This window comes from Vanessa atalanta, chromosome 30 (assembly GCF_905147765.1).
Source record: "Vanessa atalanta chromosome 30, ilVanAtal1.2, whole genome shotgun sequence".
In the NCBI taxonomy this organism is placed as follows: Eukaryota; Metazoa; Arthropoda; class Insecta; order Lepidoptera; family Nymphalidae; genus Vanessa; species Vanessa atalanta.
In genome coordinates, this window is record NC_061900.1 from 1,766,195 (window position 1) to 1,781,323 (window position 15,129).

The 15,129-nt window shown below is 33.4% G+C and overlaps 4 protein-coding genes across 5 annotated transcripts; 2 read left to right on the forward strand and 2 right to left on the reverse strand.

Moving 5' to 3' along the window:
- Nucleotides 1-145: 145 nt before the first annotated feature.
- Nucleotides 146-865, forward strand: LOC125075186 (protein LLP homolog). Its single transcript, XM_047686824.1, has one exon. The coding sequence runs from the start codon at nucleotides 223-225 to the stop codon at nucleotides 634-636; it is 414 nt and encodes a 137-aa protein (XP_047542780.1). The 5' UTR covers nucleotides 146-222; the 3' UTR covers nucleotides 637-865.
- A 129-nt stretch (nucleotides 866-994) lies between these two features.
- Nucleotides 995-2,430, reverse strand: LOC125075187. The gene is made up of 2 exons (XM_047686825.1): nucleotides 1,902-2,430; nucleotides 995-1,182 (listed from the first exon to the last, which is right to left on the reverse strand). The coding sequence occupies exons 1-2, from the start codon at nucleotides 2,223-2,225 to the stop codon at nucleotides 1,021-1,023; spliced, it is 486 nt and encodes a 161-aa protein (XP_047542781.1). The 5' UTR covers nucleotides 2,226-2,430; the 3' UTR covers nucleotides 995-1,020.
- Nucleotides 2,431-3,232: 802 nt separating this feature from the next.
- LOC125075180 (gastrula zinc finger protein XlCGF49.1-like) lies at nucleotides 3,233-6,861 on the forward strand. Of its 2 annotated transcripts, XM_047686815.1 has the most exons (4): nucleotides 3,234-3,488; nucleotides 3,611-3,662; nucleotides 4,181-4,296; nucleotides 5,690-6,861. In XM_047686815.1, exons 3-4 carry the CDS (start codon nucleotides 4,205-4,207, stop codon nucleotides 6,360-6,362), a joined length of 765 nt encoding a protein of 254 aa, XP_047542771.1. In that variant the 5' UTR covers nucleotides 3,234-3,488; nucleotides 3,611-3,662; nucleotides 4,181-4,204; the 3' UTR covers nucleotides 6,363-6,861. The 2 variants fall into 2 exon arrangements, with proteins under 2 accessions (XP_047542772.1, XP_047542771.1); XM_047686816.1 differs by lacking the exon at nucleotides 3,611-3,662 and having other exon boundaries at nucleotides 3,233-3,488.
- A 1,440-nt stretch (nucleotides 6,862-8,301) lies between these two features.
- On the reverse strand, nucleotides 8,302-14,768 carry LOC125075182. The gene is made up of 6 exons (XM_047686817.1): nucleotides 14,449-14,768; nucleotides 13,960-14,052; nucleotides 12,559-12,783; nucleotides 10,934-11,009; nucleotides 9,940-10,014; nucleotides 8,302-8,350 (listed from the first exon to the last, which is right to left on the reverse strand). The coding sequence occupies exons 1-6, from the start codon at nucleotides 14,735-14,737 to the stop codon at nucleotides 8,302-8,304; spliced, it is 807 nt and encodes a 268-aa protein (XP_047542773.1). The 5' UTR covers nucleotides 14,738-14,768.
- Between the last annotated feature and the right edge of the window lie 361 nt (nucleotides 14,769-15,129).

A 15,129-nucleotide genomic window follows, 5' to 3' on the forward strand; every position in this document is an offset into this window, starting at 1 on the left:
GTTGTTTCAATAATAATATTATAAAAAATATTAAATTTAAATACAATATTTAATTATCATTTAAGTATTTTAATAAATATCTAATATAATGTTGCCTATTCAAAAAATTATTTTTAAGTCGACTGGCAGCACTTATTTAGTAATTTGTTTTTAATTTTTCTTTCACGTGTTACTTGACAGAAGTCAAGTATTTATTTTTAAATAAAAACAAATTTTAAAGCAATGGCGAAGTCAATCAGAAGCAAATGGAAGAGGAAATGCCGGGCAATAAAGCGAGAACGATATGCAGTAAAAGAACTGGCCCGTTTAAAGAAAATGTTAGGCATTAAAGAGGAAGAAAAAGTTAACGAAAATGAGGTTATGGAGTCTGACCAAGTTATATTTTTGGATGCAGGAAAAATTGGTAAAAAGAAGAAAGAGGAAAAGCCACCTGAAGAGGAAGAAGACGTTGAAATGAGTTCAGATGACGAAAAAGTGGAAGTCGCCGCCGATAATGGTAAAAAACGGATCTTCAGCACGAAAACATTAAAAGACCAAAACGGCCAGTATCCAGTTTGGCTGCACAAGCGAAAAGTTGCGAAATTAACTCAAACAAAAAAAGGTTTAAAGAAAAAATCAAAGAAACGTCGACGGTAGTAAAGTCCCATAGGTGTATATAAAAAATGTGTTTTTATTTAACAATATTTAACCAGTTCAATTGCCACAAAGTGCATCAATGTTTTTATGAATGTGGTTATACAAAAAAGTCCTGCTGAAGGTTGAAAAATGTACTATAAACTTAAAATTCCAAGCCACACTAACTATTCCTTACATTTCATGTAAGATATGTTTCTAAGTAAAAAAATATAGTCTTTAAATTAACAAGCTGTTTTTTTTTTTTAATTCACCATTACATTTATGCGCATGATCATAATCATAAATCCTAAAATATCAATAAGGCTCTATATTTATAATAATATAAATGTATTTTTATTAAGAATTACACAAAAAAAAATTGAAAAACATTATAATATATTAAACTTATGTACTATTGTTGTTTACATCAAGAGGTTTATAAGTGTCCGCTCTTAAAATGGCTCTGTTAAGTTTGTGGATATGTTCGTCTGTCCTAATATGAAGCATTACTGATACCGATCCCATGGTTACATTGCAAATTGTGCAATAACAATTTATTTTGTTTATCTGTAACAAATCATGAAATAAGATGAATACAGATTAAAAAAAAAAATTAAATATTCATTATTAATTTGTTGGAATAAATATTAATTGTGTAATCTAATCTAACTATACTTATATTAAACAATAGTATTTTTTTTGTATTGAATGAGTAATCTCTTGATGTAATAATTTTTATTTATATGTAATGAGTAATCTCTGGATGTAATAATCCAATTCCAAAAAAAAGTTCACTGGTAGAATGCTGCATTATTATTGAGTGCTATAGGATATGAATTATTTTTATATCAAAACATTCTTTAATAATAAATCTCACCCGTGCAATGCCGAGATGGGTCACTCATATCAACTTAGTGATAAATTATTTAAACCTTTATCTGCTTGAAGAAATGAAAAGATTTGTTTAATAATCTAACTATATTTCATTGAATAAATACAAGCACCCTTAAATTATTGTTTTATCCAAAATAACATTGCATCTTCGTAAATAAAAGGCAAGAACCTATTTTAAATGATTTGTTTGTAATAATTACTAAATCATGAACAATTTTCTTTTTTTATTAACGAATTTTGATTTTAGATATTTCTTAATGGACATATTTCGGAAGTAATAAGGTTTCAAGTATAATTCCAATTTCAAAAATACTGATTGAAATATACTGTATTATAAAAAATATATTTTCGAGAAACTTTTCACACAAAAAATCTATAAGTAATTAACATACCTGTCTTATTAAATTTTCAGAAAATTCTGTAACATATGGAAATTTGTTTAGTAACTTTTTGTGTTCAACTAAACTCTTATGATGTTCTTTGAATGCAGTCTCTATTTCCACGTCACATAACACGCACCTAAATGTTTTTCCTATCATGACAATTCCATGGAAACTGTCTGAGGATACCACTAATTTCATTCCGTTCTTTAAAGTTAATATTATAAACTGTTGATCAACAACATTCTTTTTATCCGATCCTTTTGAAAATTTAGGTCTTCGTAAAGCTGGTGTAGACATCTTCAACCAATCCCGTTTCCCTAAGTCAATGTTCATGGATTCAAATTTATGGAATTCGAATCAGTGAGGGTATTTTTCAATATTATGTTCAAAAAATAAAAATTTGAATTAAACAACTTTTATGACATTCAAAATTATGTTATGCTGTATAGTATGCCCGAGATACCAAAAATATATTGTTATGATGTTTTAAGAAAATCACGCAACCTCCTTTTCACCAAATCACCAATATTTAAAATTTATTTTTGATGTAAAATTATCAACATAACGTTTTTTATTAAAACCAAAATAATGTTTAGTTAACCATAAATAACAAAAAAGTAATAGATGATACCAAATGTTTTTAATTGTATAATATAATAAAATCTATTCACAAATGTAATAATATTTAAAAATATATTCAAAAACATTTAACTAAATGACTTGTAATAAATTAGTTCACAATATATAAAAATGTGTTATAATAAATTTTGCAAGACAAGGATCGAAGTCCAATTAAAAACTGCAAATTCTGATAAATTATAGCAATGTTGGTATATTATATAAATGCTTACAAGACAGTATTCAAAAAATAAACACATCGAAAATTCAACTATGATTAGGCATTGGCATTATGGCATAAAGTAAAGCGCGGTGCACTAAAATATTGACGAAAAAGACAACACCGTTTAGTATTATTGTATAACTTAACTTCTTTTCACAAAAATACATTGTTTAGTGCTTGAGAGCGTCCACCACATATGGGCCGTAAGTGAGTTCTACTACGAGCTGGTTCTTCTCATATAGTAGCAAAATTGATTCATAAACAGGCAGAAATTCCTGTAAATGTCTTTAAACTACAGATACAGAGAAGGAATCTCCTTCTGCTAAGTTTTTCTGATTTGCAGGCACTCGAATACCAACGTATCTCTTTGTGGCAGTTTGATGGAATAAATTCTTATTTGTATTCCTCTTTGCATAGAGAGGAGCCCAGCCGTGCGACACTTACGCTTAGGAAAGATGTCGTATAGGAAGTGCACACTAATAATAAAGATGTTGCATAATGATAGTAATTATTTAAAAAATAAATATGATTTTTAAAAAAAACATCTTCACCGTGGGCTAAAACTGTAGTATCCAAAGCAATAGACAATAGAAGAAAAAGGAATGTATCAAAACAAACGATGGAATGTCATAAATCATAATCGTAAATTCGTATATATTTGTAATAATGGCATAAGCCGAAACACAACAAACTATAATTCTTTAATTCAACTATTTGTTTAAAATTTAAATTATCAAGACATAAAATCGAATAAGGTAAGATATGTATAGTATTTATTTCATGAAATGTTGAAACCTTTAAAAGAAAATATGTAATCTAACAAACTACTTATATGTAAACAAAAAAAAAAATTGATTTATTTAATTTATTCTACTAGCACACGGGACTAGTATCCAGGGCGGCAAAATTAGGATGAGAAGAAAATAAAGTTATAACTTGAAACTGTTATAAAAGCTTAAATGCTATTTAGTCCTAATCATTCCATATTATTTAATGTTTTTTATAAGTTTAATAATTAACAGCATCTTTTACACAATAAAGGTGTACCCTGTGTACTAAAAAAACTATACATTTTTTTTTTTAATCAGTTGGGCATATGATCCATCTCAAACATCTTACATTTAATTTACTGGTAAATAAAGTATCCAAGAGCTTTGTTCTTTATGTCTGTAATTACTGGCCATTATACCATATGGTTTAGGAGTAGGATAACTGTTTAAGTTGGTGCACTAGAAGTGAAAACTCACATGCCTACTTTTTAAAACTCAAAGAAGAGGCAAAGACATTGCTTAAACAGAAATAATATATACTGCACCATTTCTTAGTAAAGATTTATTATACAAAATATAGAATTAAAACAAGCATTCTTTTTTTAAATCATTTTCTGTGTCGACTTTCAATGTTGTAAACAAATGCTATCTGTGTTAATAAAGACATCCTCTTGCAGTTAAACTTAGTAATAAATAACAAAATGGAAGAAAAAACAAGTGATGCACCAATATTCATAGAAGTGGCCGAGAATTTGAACAGTGATGATGTTGAATACACAACAGTTGCATCAAAGTGAGTTGATTTAATACTAATAGTACTCGATCAATCAATCAATGAAAATATACTTTATTCAAGTAGGCTTTTACAAGCACTTTTGAATCGTCACTTAACAAACTATTTAAAGTAAAGATACCACCGGTTCGGAATGTAGATTCTACCGAGAAGAACCAGCAAGAAACTCAGTAGTTACTCTTTTTCGACATCTAAAAATACAGTCAAGTTAGTTAAATACAATTATATAAGTATGTCATGTCTCCTGCCTGCAAGTCAACAAGCATTAACTCCATGCTTTTTTATCATCAATATAATCTCGTATCGAATAATGTACTCTGCCTGTTTACTGTTTACCGATGTTAAATTTGTATTATATGTGAAACCTGCTGCGAAATTTATAAAACCTTTAGCACATAAATCATCGGTCGCAAATTTACCTCCTCGAGAGTGAATTGAAAAAAATACCTTTGTCCTTCCTCCGGATTCAAACTATACATCTGAATATCAATTAAATTGTTGCAGCGGTTTAATGCAGATGTAACAGATGGAGTTACTTTTGTTTTGATAATATTCATATATAATAAAAAAAAATATATTAACAGAAGCAAAATAGTCTCTTTTATTTTATATGGATATTTAAAATAAGTTCTTAGTCGACACCGTTATGGAGACAATTGGACGGCAAGTATCAAGAATTATTCGTTGTGCATACCAGAGCTATTAGCAAATTGAATGGTATATGTAAATCTGTTTATACATTTCGACCCCCTTTATTAGAATAGGAATATCTATGCTAATATGGTTATGCTATTATTAGCATCAGACTTAAGTTTCTGAATTGTCATGATTTTAGAGCATACGCACCAGTCCCTCGGAAGGTGGTTAATTTTGTGCCTGAACTGTTTCTCCTTCTGTTGAATTGACCCTCCCATCAATATTCCTTCATTGGTGAAGCAATTGAGTACACTTGTGTTTGTCCACACACTAGTACACCGTAACATGTCCTTTTGAGTTACGTCATTATGGTCGAAATCGGACAGGATTTGCACAATTATTTAATGTATTTTTTTATGTAATAGATGGAAACAGGCATATTGGTCGCCTGATGGTAAATTTTGACCACCGCCCATTGACATTTTCGCTGTAATATTAACTGTTCCTTACATCGCCAATGCGCCACCAAGCTACCACAAAGCACCACTTGGAAGCTAAGATATGATGTCGGTTGTGCCTGTAGGGACAATGACCCACTCACCATTCGAACTGGATCAATACTAAGTATTGCTGTTTGACGGTAGGCTATATGATAAGTGGTACCTACCCAGATTGGCTTGCACAAAATCCTTTTCGTCAAGACTTATTTCAATACTCAAGTTATTGATGTTTAATTTTTTATTTTTTTTATTTTTAGACGTATACAGTGTCCGGAGTGTAACAGATACACAGCCGAAAACGAGGAACAGTTAATTCGTCATATAAGAAAAATACACAGAGGAGAAAATCCGTTCCAATGTGCGATGTGCGACTACAGCACATGCAATAAGGTACTGTTCGAAGAGCACGTGCGAATACACCAGGGCATAAAGCCGTACAAGTGCTCCTTCTGCCCACACACGAACGTCTCCAAGAAGAATTTGAAGAAGCACGAACTAATACATCGGCCGGACAATCCATTAAAGTGTCCGAATTGCACCTACATCGCGAAACACAGACGGGGTTTAGCGTGTCACAAGAGGAAATGTCACGTTACGGATAAAAACGTAACGAAATGCGTGACCTGTGATAAAATCTTCGACGATAAAGAAGCGTTGAGCGTGCACAAGAAGGCACAGAAAAAGTGCGATGAGTGCAACCATAAGACGTGCACGAAAACTCTGTTGACGGTTCACAAGATAATGGAACACGGGAAACCGGACAAGAGATATAAAAAGGCGAAGAGTGACACGTTTAAATGCGCCCTATGTGATTGGTCGTCGAACAGCAAGCCCAGGATCCTCCTGCACCTCATACACCATCCGAACCAATCCGTAAATGAGAAGGTTATAGATATATCCATATTAAGGACTCACGGTATTATGACGTGATTAGGGATAATCCATACTATTCTACAGATATATACAATGTGTCTGTGACGTCAATGCTTTGAATGGTTTTCCTAGCCCTCGTTTTAAGACCAAAAAGACAAATACAATCATTAACTAACTAACAAACTTAACAAGCCACAGAACATTTTTTTTTTTCATTTCATTAAATTACAATAATATCGGAGATATTGTTACATAAATACTAGCGATTCAGTAACTTACGGCCAAAATATGTCAAAAGTTGCCGTTCCGAACTATTCATTCACAAAATTATTAACCTAAAGTAATGGCGGCTGCAGTCAAAGGAAGCTGTGCGGGGAGCGAGTGAGCGAGTACGTCCAACTCTCGCGCTGCCTCGGTATATTTACTACTTAAATGACCATTATAAAATTTGGCCTACACGATTCCAAGAGATGAATTTCTTACATCTGACACCCTACCACCTCCGACGCAAGTGAAACCTCAGACGGTTTCCTATGTGTTTAATTATTATACTGAAATAAAAATAGTTATATTATCATATTAAATTATAAACAACTTATGAACTGCTATTTTATTTATACTAATGCTCTTAACTCGCCGCTCGAATTAATTGTGATAAGTGTTTATGTATGTAATATGAAATATATCAGTTACATACATATATAATACAATAAATACTGTGTCAGCAGTATTATATATGATAGAATATCATTTATATACCTTAAAAACAAAAACTGACCAAAAATTGACCCTTGCTGAACTCTTTTTTAGTACACTAGTTAATCCGTAAGAACTGAGGGCTAATTCTACTAACGAAAAGTTACTTTATCGCAATCGCATCGAAACGCAAGCGTTGATATCAAGCCGTTTCCAATTTTACTAATATAAAGATTCAGTTACATAACAAACATGAAGGAGTTTGTTGGAATAAGCAACAATGCAGTTAAACAGCATTGTAAACTCAATAGAATCAGTTGCGGATCGAGTAGCCTTGTAAACTCAATGGACTAATTTGTGGGCGAGGTCATTGCCAGTGCAACCCTGGGTAGCCACTCATGCATTCTACCACCAACCAGCAAGATCGTAACGTTTCAGTTTAAAGTGTTAGTGAGCGAACTACAGGCACTAGTGACATCCCATCTTAGTACCTGTTACTTATATAAAAATTAGTAAAAAGTATTCAAATTGTCTACGTCTAAATCTAATTGTCTTTGAACTTATATTTGACAGTACGGCAGAAGGTTATGTTATATTAGGGTGTATGCCGGAAGACTAATACTAATAATAAGTATATAAGTAGTTAAATACGACTGAGTACTTGATTAGTGGTAATTATGGAGTTTATTTAAGCAGATTATTTATTGCAGTTTGTAGCGTATTGGTGATTTGAGAAATGGTTAATATATCTCACAGTAGTTATGTCTATGGGCAGTGACGAACACTTCATGAGGTGTGCAATTTGCTGGCTCACTTACTTTATCGGCATAGAGAATTGACAGTTACAGAGACTACCGATGGAAGTGAAAAATTAAAACTTTTACTATTTAAATTACATAATGTTTAAATTGGAAATTCAGATAATAATCGAACAAAAACAACGTATACAAGGTAGACATTTTGCACAATATGTCAGTGGATTGATACCAAATCAAATCAAAAATTATAAATCAGTATCATGGACAATGCCGTAGCAACATCCAATTATCAATCCAAATAACAAAAAACAACCCCCCGTAACAACCCCACTGGTGTAAAGCTACAGATATACTGCTATTAAGCATTTTAGTGCCGCGAACACATGAGATTCATCAATCAAAAAAGCGTCCAAAGCGCACAGCACCCCAACAAGATTTTCCCCTACCAATAAGTCCTCAACGCGGCTAAAGAAGTATTCACTTCAAAAATGGCTGATTAGCTATAATTAAAACACCATCAGTTAATATTTCGTTTATTATCTTCATCCATAACCTGGTATTCGCTCGTGCGGTTCTACGATGTGAGTTGGACTGAAAAATAAACATCTAGTCACAATCTTTTACACCCGAGGCAAACATACATAATGTACTCTATTCCAACCATAAGCCAAATAATCAACATTTAACAGCAAATTGACAAGATATCATTGGTCGAGGGTATGATTAATCTATGATATTCATTATGGATTTGCGAAAAAATGGCGTTTTAACGTCGACGAAACTGTTATCAGAATTTTGGAAGGAAAATTAAAGTTATTTCCACTTTAATGGTTAAATGTAATAGTGTTGTATATTATAAATAAAGATATATTAATCATAAACTCTCAGTAGTGCACAGTATAGCTGAGTTATTAGAAAATCGCATGAAATACGTAAATCTAAGGTTTGTTTATCTTTTCTCCTACTTCCATTGAAATAGGCAAAACAATTTTCGGAATAAATAATAAATTGAATAAGTTCCAATTAAACAACACACCTAATCAAACTTTCATTCTTTTTTCCTATTCATAATGTATTTTAAAATGAGTTTACATGTTATTTGTGAATGTTGTGGACAGTGTTTAATTGATACACGTATGAATGTTACGAAGTCTATGTTTTTCTTATTTAGTGTAAAATATATTTATTGTTAATGTATCTTTTTTTAATAAATAAACAGGAAAGTGTTAGAAGTTTAACGTGTGTATCTGTATGTAACGTCGTAGTTTCGTAACTCTTTATTTGAAAAACGACTTGATCGAGAGTGTTCTTAGTTTAAATAAAATCTGTTTGAAGACATCTGTTTCTAGTTGTAAAGAGGTTTTAAGCTAAATTTTACCGATACAATCGATTCAATATTTAGTATTGTGTGATTTCAATGAAATTACAATAACGAGGTTACTCAGATCTGATGGTGCAACGTCATTAGAATTAACAGGATACCGAACTCCTCACCAATTTCTAGCAGATGTATCTTGTTTAATCTCATCGTAATGATCAATGAATCTTCTGTATGTATGTATGTAACTGAACTCCTAAACTCGGTTGGACCTATTTTGGTGCATTTTTTGGGAGTATTTTAATAATTCCCTTGATGGTTTGGATTTGACTCGGTAGGTGGTGCTGCGATCGGGAAGTATTTAAAATTAGACCGCTAGTATACTGTAACGAGTAAAGTAAAGTGAAGACCAATTAAAGAGGAGGTGCTAGTGTATGAAGTGTGAGACGGTAGTGGAAAGTTCAAAGAGAAGCCATTTAGATACCCCACGTATCTAAATGGCTTGCATAGGAGAGATTGATTCATTACGCAAAGTGTAATTGTTTATATAATAACCAGTTATGTATTTAAAAGTTAATTATAGTTTTAAATTCTATGATATAAAGTGATCAACGAAAACAACTATCTTGATTTTACTGGGTCCAAAGTCAAGTGGAGCTATTACGCTTGGAGATTTATTACGATTATTGATAATTGTTGCAGTCGATAAATCAGTATTATGGAGTATTATGCCACTGCATGCTCCATTGATTTGATATCAATCCGCAACAAATATTTGATAGCAACCGTTGCTATGGTCCAACCGTAATAGCACCACAGGTCTATAATGACTTAAATATAAGACTAACATGATATAACATACCTGTGATCACCAGCCAGCCAGCCGTAGTGGCCCATCGATGACGTCATCTCGGTGAACCTTGCGAATTGAATGTATCTAAAATATGGAATCTTGATAAGTGTCAGTCTAAGCCCATTTTAGGGCGTCTTGCTGATAATAGTCAAGTTGTAGAATTATCTACATCTAGTAGACCATCTATTAAGATGGTCTACGCTCTCGGTCTCATGGAAGTCTTATTTTGGAACACCAGAAGACTGCTTGCATTTGATGCTTGTAATGCTTAAAAGAGGGTTGATAAGTGCTTTATAACAGAAAAATATCCAGCTTATGGTTGCAGGTGAGTAACGAAAAAGTTTGTACTTTTTGTTTCAACTAAAGGATATTTTAAACGTATGATTTCAATGATAAATAATCCACTTTTGGTAGTTTATATTTAAAAGTAAGGTAACCTCATCAATGTTAATAGAATAAATTTGAAATAATAACAAATATCTAGGACTATGTAGTAAACCACATAAGAACTAAAGAAAAAAGCACTCGGTAAGGATTTGTGCAAGCTCGTCTGGGTAGGTACCACTCACTCATAACGTTTTCCACCTGCAATACCTATAAAGTTACTAACCTAGTATTAACTACAGGCATATTTGTTCCCAAGGTTGGAGGTGCTTTGTAGACGTAAGGGCTGGTATTCTAGTAATATTCCTTTCGACGCCACTTTTGATGGGCGTGGTGACAACTTGCCATCAGTGGCACCAATTCTACTAATATACAATGATTACGATACGTACCCGATGCTATTCCGATCCAACTTCGACCGAACTAAAACTGGATATTTTTTTAAAGTAAAAATAGGAAAATCGCTTAAAATTAAGGCCAACGTTTCGTAAAATCGACTTTTTGGAAGTAGAATTGACCCCAAGTAGCCGATCTGTCATCCATTCATTTTACATAAAATGTAACGAGCGCTGCTCGACCACAAGGTTAAAACTAACTACCATAGTAATATTCGACTTGCCTATTTGCTGCGCAATACGACCAGCTCAACGGTGAACTTTTTACCATTTCCTCTTCATCAGGGGGAGGGCTGAATTCTCATAAAAAAAATTAAAAGGTTATAAAGCTAAGTATGGTTGTTTAGTTTCCTTTCGATAGGAATATAACAATTAGTAAAATCGTCTTTATGTAAATCTCATTGACTTTGGACCTGAGATTAGTGTACGCCAGAAGCCCCAGAAGGCTATGTATGAACTCTATTATAGATTAATAAATAAATAAGATCACTTTTACTAACACCTGACGTATTCTTACAGCCTTTCCTATAAAGGCATGCAAATGTATGTATATAACCCAGTACCCATGGGACCTCCATGGGTACTGGGTCTCCAATTATGCCACAGATGTATCCACGAAAGCATGTTCCTCCTAATTTAGGGGTACAAGGCCTCTTTGATATATGTAAAACAATAAAAATATTATTATTAATATTAAATGAAACGTTGGAAAGATGACCTCAAAAGAGATGGCGGAGGCCAGAATGGATCTGAATTGCATGATACTAAGATAGGTGGAAGTCTTTGGAGGAGGTCTTTGTACAAGGACAACATTTAATTGAACACTGTATTATGATGATTCAGTGCTTTTATGGGCCTACTTGAATTACTTGGTGGTAGGGCTTTGTGCAATCCCGTCTGGGTAGGTACCACCCTTTTTTTTTTTTGGTAACGAGGAGGAAATGCATTTACGCATGCCGCCCGGTCGGGGGACCGGGACGGGTATGTGGGACTCAACCGGGAACTAATGCCCCGTGCCAGGGCACGCTAGTGCTAATGCCCTGTCCTACCCACTAAAACCATCCTCGGGTTTCCACCATGCCGCCGAGTGGTGAGGCCACGGGATCGCCAAGGGCATGCAACCGCGACCCCACCAGCGGCAGCCGCCGTAAGGCGGCTGAATATTCATGGAAAGCGCGCCTACTGCGCGCCTTCCCCCTCATCCTCCACGCGGGAATGTGGCGAACTCCCCCGAGTCCGCCACTGGAGGCTGGGCGTCAACGAAGCTGACGCCTTGCGGCGGATAAGATGGTAGGCTCCGCCGCTGACCGCCGGTGTAAAACACCTGGGAGGCTCGAGTAGCGAGCCCTCCCACTCCCTCCTAGCCAACGAGGCCACTCGCATGGTCCGCCCTGACGCCGATCAGGGACGTACCAGGAGCAGCCCCGCGGCATCCCTCCCGCCAGTCTTAGCCGTGGCCGACGAGCAAGCTCAAGCCGGCCCCGTTGCCCAGGGTACACCACGAGGAGGTGACTGACATGTACCCCGAGTAGGTACCACCCACTCAGTACTCAGTATTGTTGTGTTCCGGTTTGAAGGGTGAGTGAGCCAGTGTAACTACAGGCACAAGGGACGTAACATCTTAGTTCCCAAGGTTGGTGGCGCATTGGTGATGTAAGGAATGGTTTATATTTCTTACAACGCCATTGTCTATGGGCGCTGGTGACCACTTACCATCAGGTGGCCCATTTGCTCGTCCGCCTACCGATATCATAAAAAAAAAGAATATTTTTGATTTCGGACAAGCTGTTCTTCGAAAGATTCTCAATAATAAATTATTTATTTATTTGACTTATGTTGGGATACTTACCTCTCCAGTTCTTACAATAATACAAATCGCCGGAACAGTGATTAACGAACGTATAGAATTTGTAATACAAGCCGTGGCCACGGTTCACGCCGACGCAGACAGGGCTGTAGACGTTCGGACAAGACAGAGGACAGATGTGGAAATCAAATGCCGTGTCTATTTCATATAGAGGGCTTATTGTTGTTTCCGAACGTTTTATTTGTTTCTTCGTCACTAAAAAAATGGCTGTATGATGTCAAGTCTATGCCTAAAACCTAATCATTTGTCAAATTTATTAAAAAATAATTGTTGACAGCGGCTTCGTTCGCCTAAGTTTATGTCATCAAACATGTTTCATATATATAAATTTTCATGAAAATTAAGATGATTTGATGTAAAAGCATCAGTATTTATAATACCAGTATAGATAAAACCATTAATTTTAAGGTTAGTTCAATGGTTTTTTACATATTTATATATTTCAACGACAAATTTTAATTATATAACTATGTCTATGTATTTTATTGATTAATATAATATTAAGCAATTATAATGTTAGTATAATACATCTACCGTTACTTAATATGTAATAATCACTTGTTTAATGACGATGTATTTAAAGTAATATCGTGAAAAAAATTTGGAAACCTTTAATACCAACTTAAGAATACGGACTATATTTAAGAAAATAAAAAGCAATAACTGCAATTCAAAGACTTAAACAACTATTCCAGTCGGATACGGTTTGTATTTATAATTGCAGATAAAATTTGCGTGTTGGTGCACCTGACGGTTGAAAATACAAAATGTTGGCGAAAACGTTGCAACGTTAAAATCAAGCGCCATATTGAATTATTTATAAATGTATAAAAAAATCTAAAGTAAGTTTTGCAATATTAATCTTTTTCTACGGAAAACCAACTTGGTTAAATTAGTTTATATAAGATTTTAAATTAACATGGTTATTTTTATTACTAAAAGTATTTAAAACGGGATATTTACCATGTTTTTACGAATGTCTTGTTCACGAGACTCGTAGATAATGTCGAAATATCGAGCTCCACCAAATAAAAATAAAAAACATGGTAAATATCCCGTTTTAAATACTGTTAGTTTATATATTCTTTAAAAATGATTGTTAGGGTCTTTGATTATATATATGTCTAGTCTGTCAAGGTGAGAACGAGTCAAAAAAAAGTATTAGTAGAAAAATACCCGCACTCTAGGTACCTAAGTGGTGTGACGTTTGGCGAGTGTCAACTGTCAAGCGTAGCTGTCACGCGTCCCTAGATAATAAAGTTGGCACGTTGGTTTTATTATTTTGTAGTGCGACACTATATCTAGATATTTAAATAATATAAGGCGTGATTAATTTACCCCCTTTCGTAGTATTCGAAGTGACAGCCGTCTTAGTTTTATCACTACTAGTTTTCACGTTATTTTTATTCTTTTTTAGATCACTCCTTCTATATTTGAAATAATCTGAACATCGTCCAGTCGTAATAATCGAGAACTCTAAAAGATTATTTGATAGACTTAATAATTATTTCCTTGTACGGATTTTATAAAATTAAAAACGAATGTTGTGAATTTAAATTCAGTCAAGTGTGTGCTAACTTTTTTTATCATTTGTTCGGTGTTGGTGGGCTTCATCGTGGTGACACCCGTTTTAATCTGGATGATAATTTGTAAAAGCATTTGCCCAGCTGTGGGAAATTTACAGGCTCCAGTTGTGAACAAATGAGCAATTGATTCTACTAAAATAATAAAAAACAAATAAAACGGGAACAATAACGAATCAGCCTGTACCGGTTAAACAACCAAATAGAAGAAATAATTTAGTCCAATGACAATTTTTGCTTAACTCTTTACAAATTTATAAAAAAAAAAAAATTATAATGTAAGACTTACCTTTACCATAATTATGACACATGTTATTTATGAATAAAAAACAGGAGTTTTCAAAATCTTTGTATTCCATTTTTTCATTAATAAATCTCGTGGCACAAATATTCGAATCGTTGCTTTTACAAATTGGAACACTATTCGAGCAAATATTTCTGACATGTTCGAAATTCAAATGGGCATCAATATCATAGTTTCCCGCTATTTTCGACGAATTCGTGTCAATTGGAACGCTCTCTGTTTTTAATAAAAAAATACTAAGAAAAATATAGTTGAAATCTATTTCACGATTCATTGTTTAATAAAGTTCGAAATGTTAAAAATAATGCGAATTAAATTGAATTTCAAAGCTATAAAAAATAATTACAAATCAGAATCAATCACGTCTTAAGTCTCTTTACCAGAACAAAAAAAAAAAAAACTTTTCCTCATATTTTATTAAAAGCTGTAAAAATGGTACAAATAATACATCTGTATTACAATCATAACATTTCATATTTGGAAGATAAATATATAAATAGTTCTTAATATAAAATATATTATTATTATTTTCTTAAAATTTGGTATAAAAATGGCTATCGTACAATTCCTTTTTATCTCACATATAGTCCAAAGTAATTTCTAAGTTTAAAAAAAAACGTATTTTTTTAAATAGCGCATTATTTAAACATACAATTAAATATTATA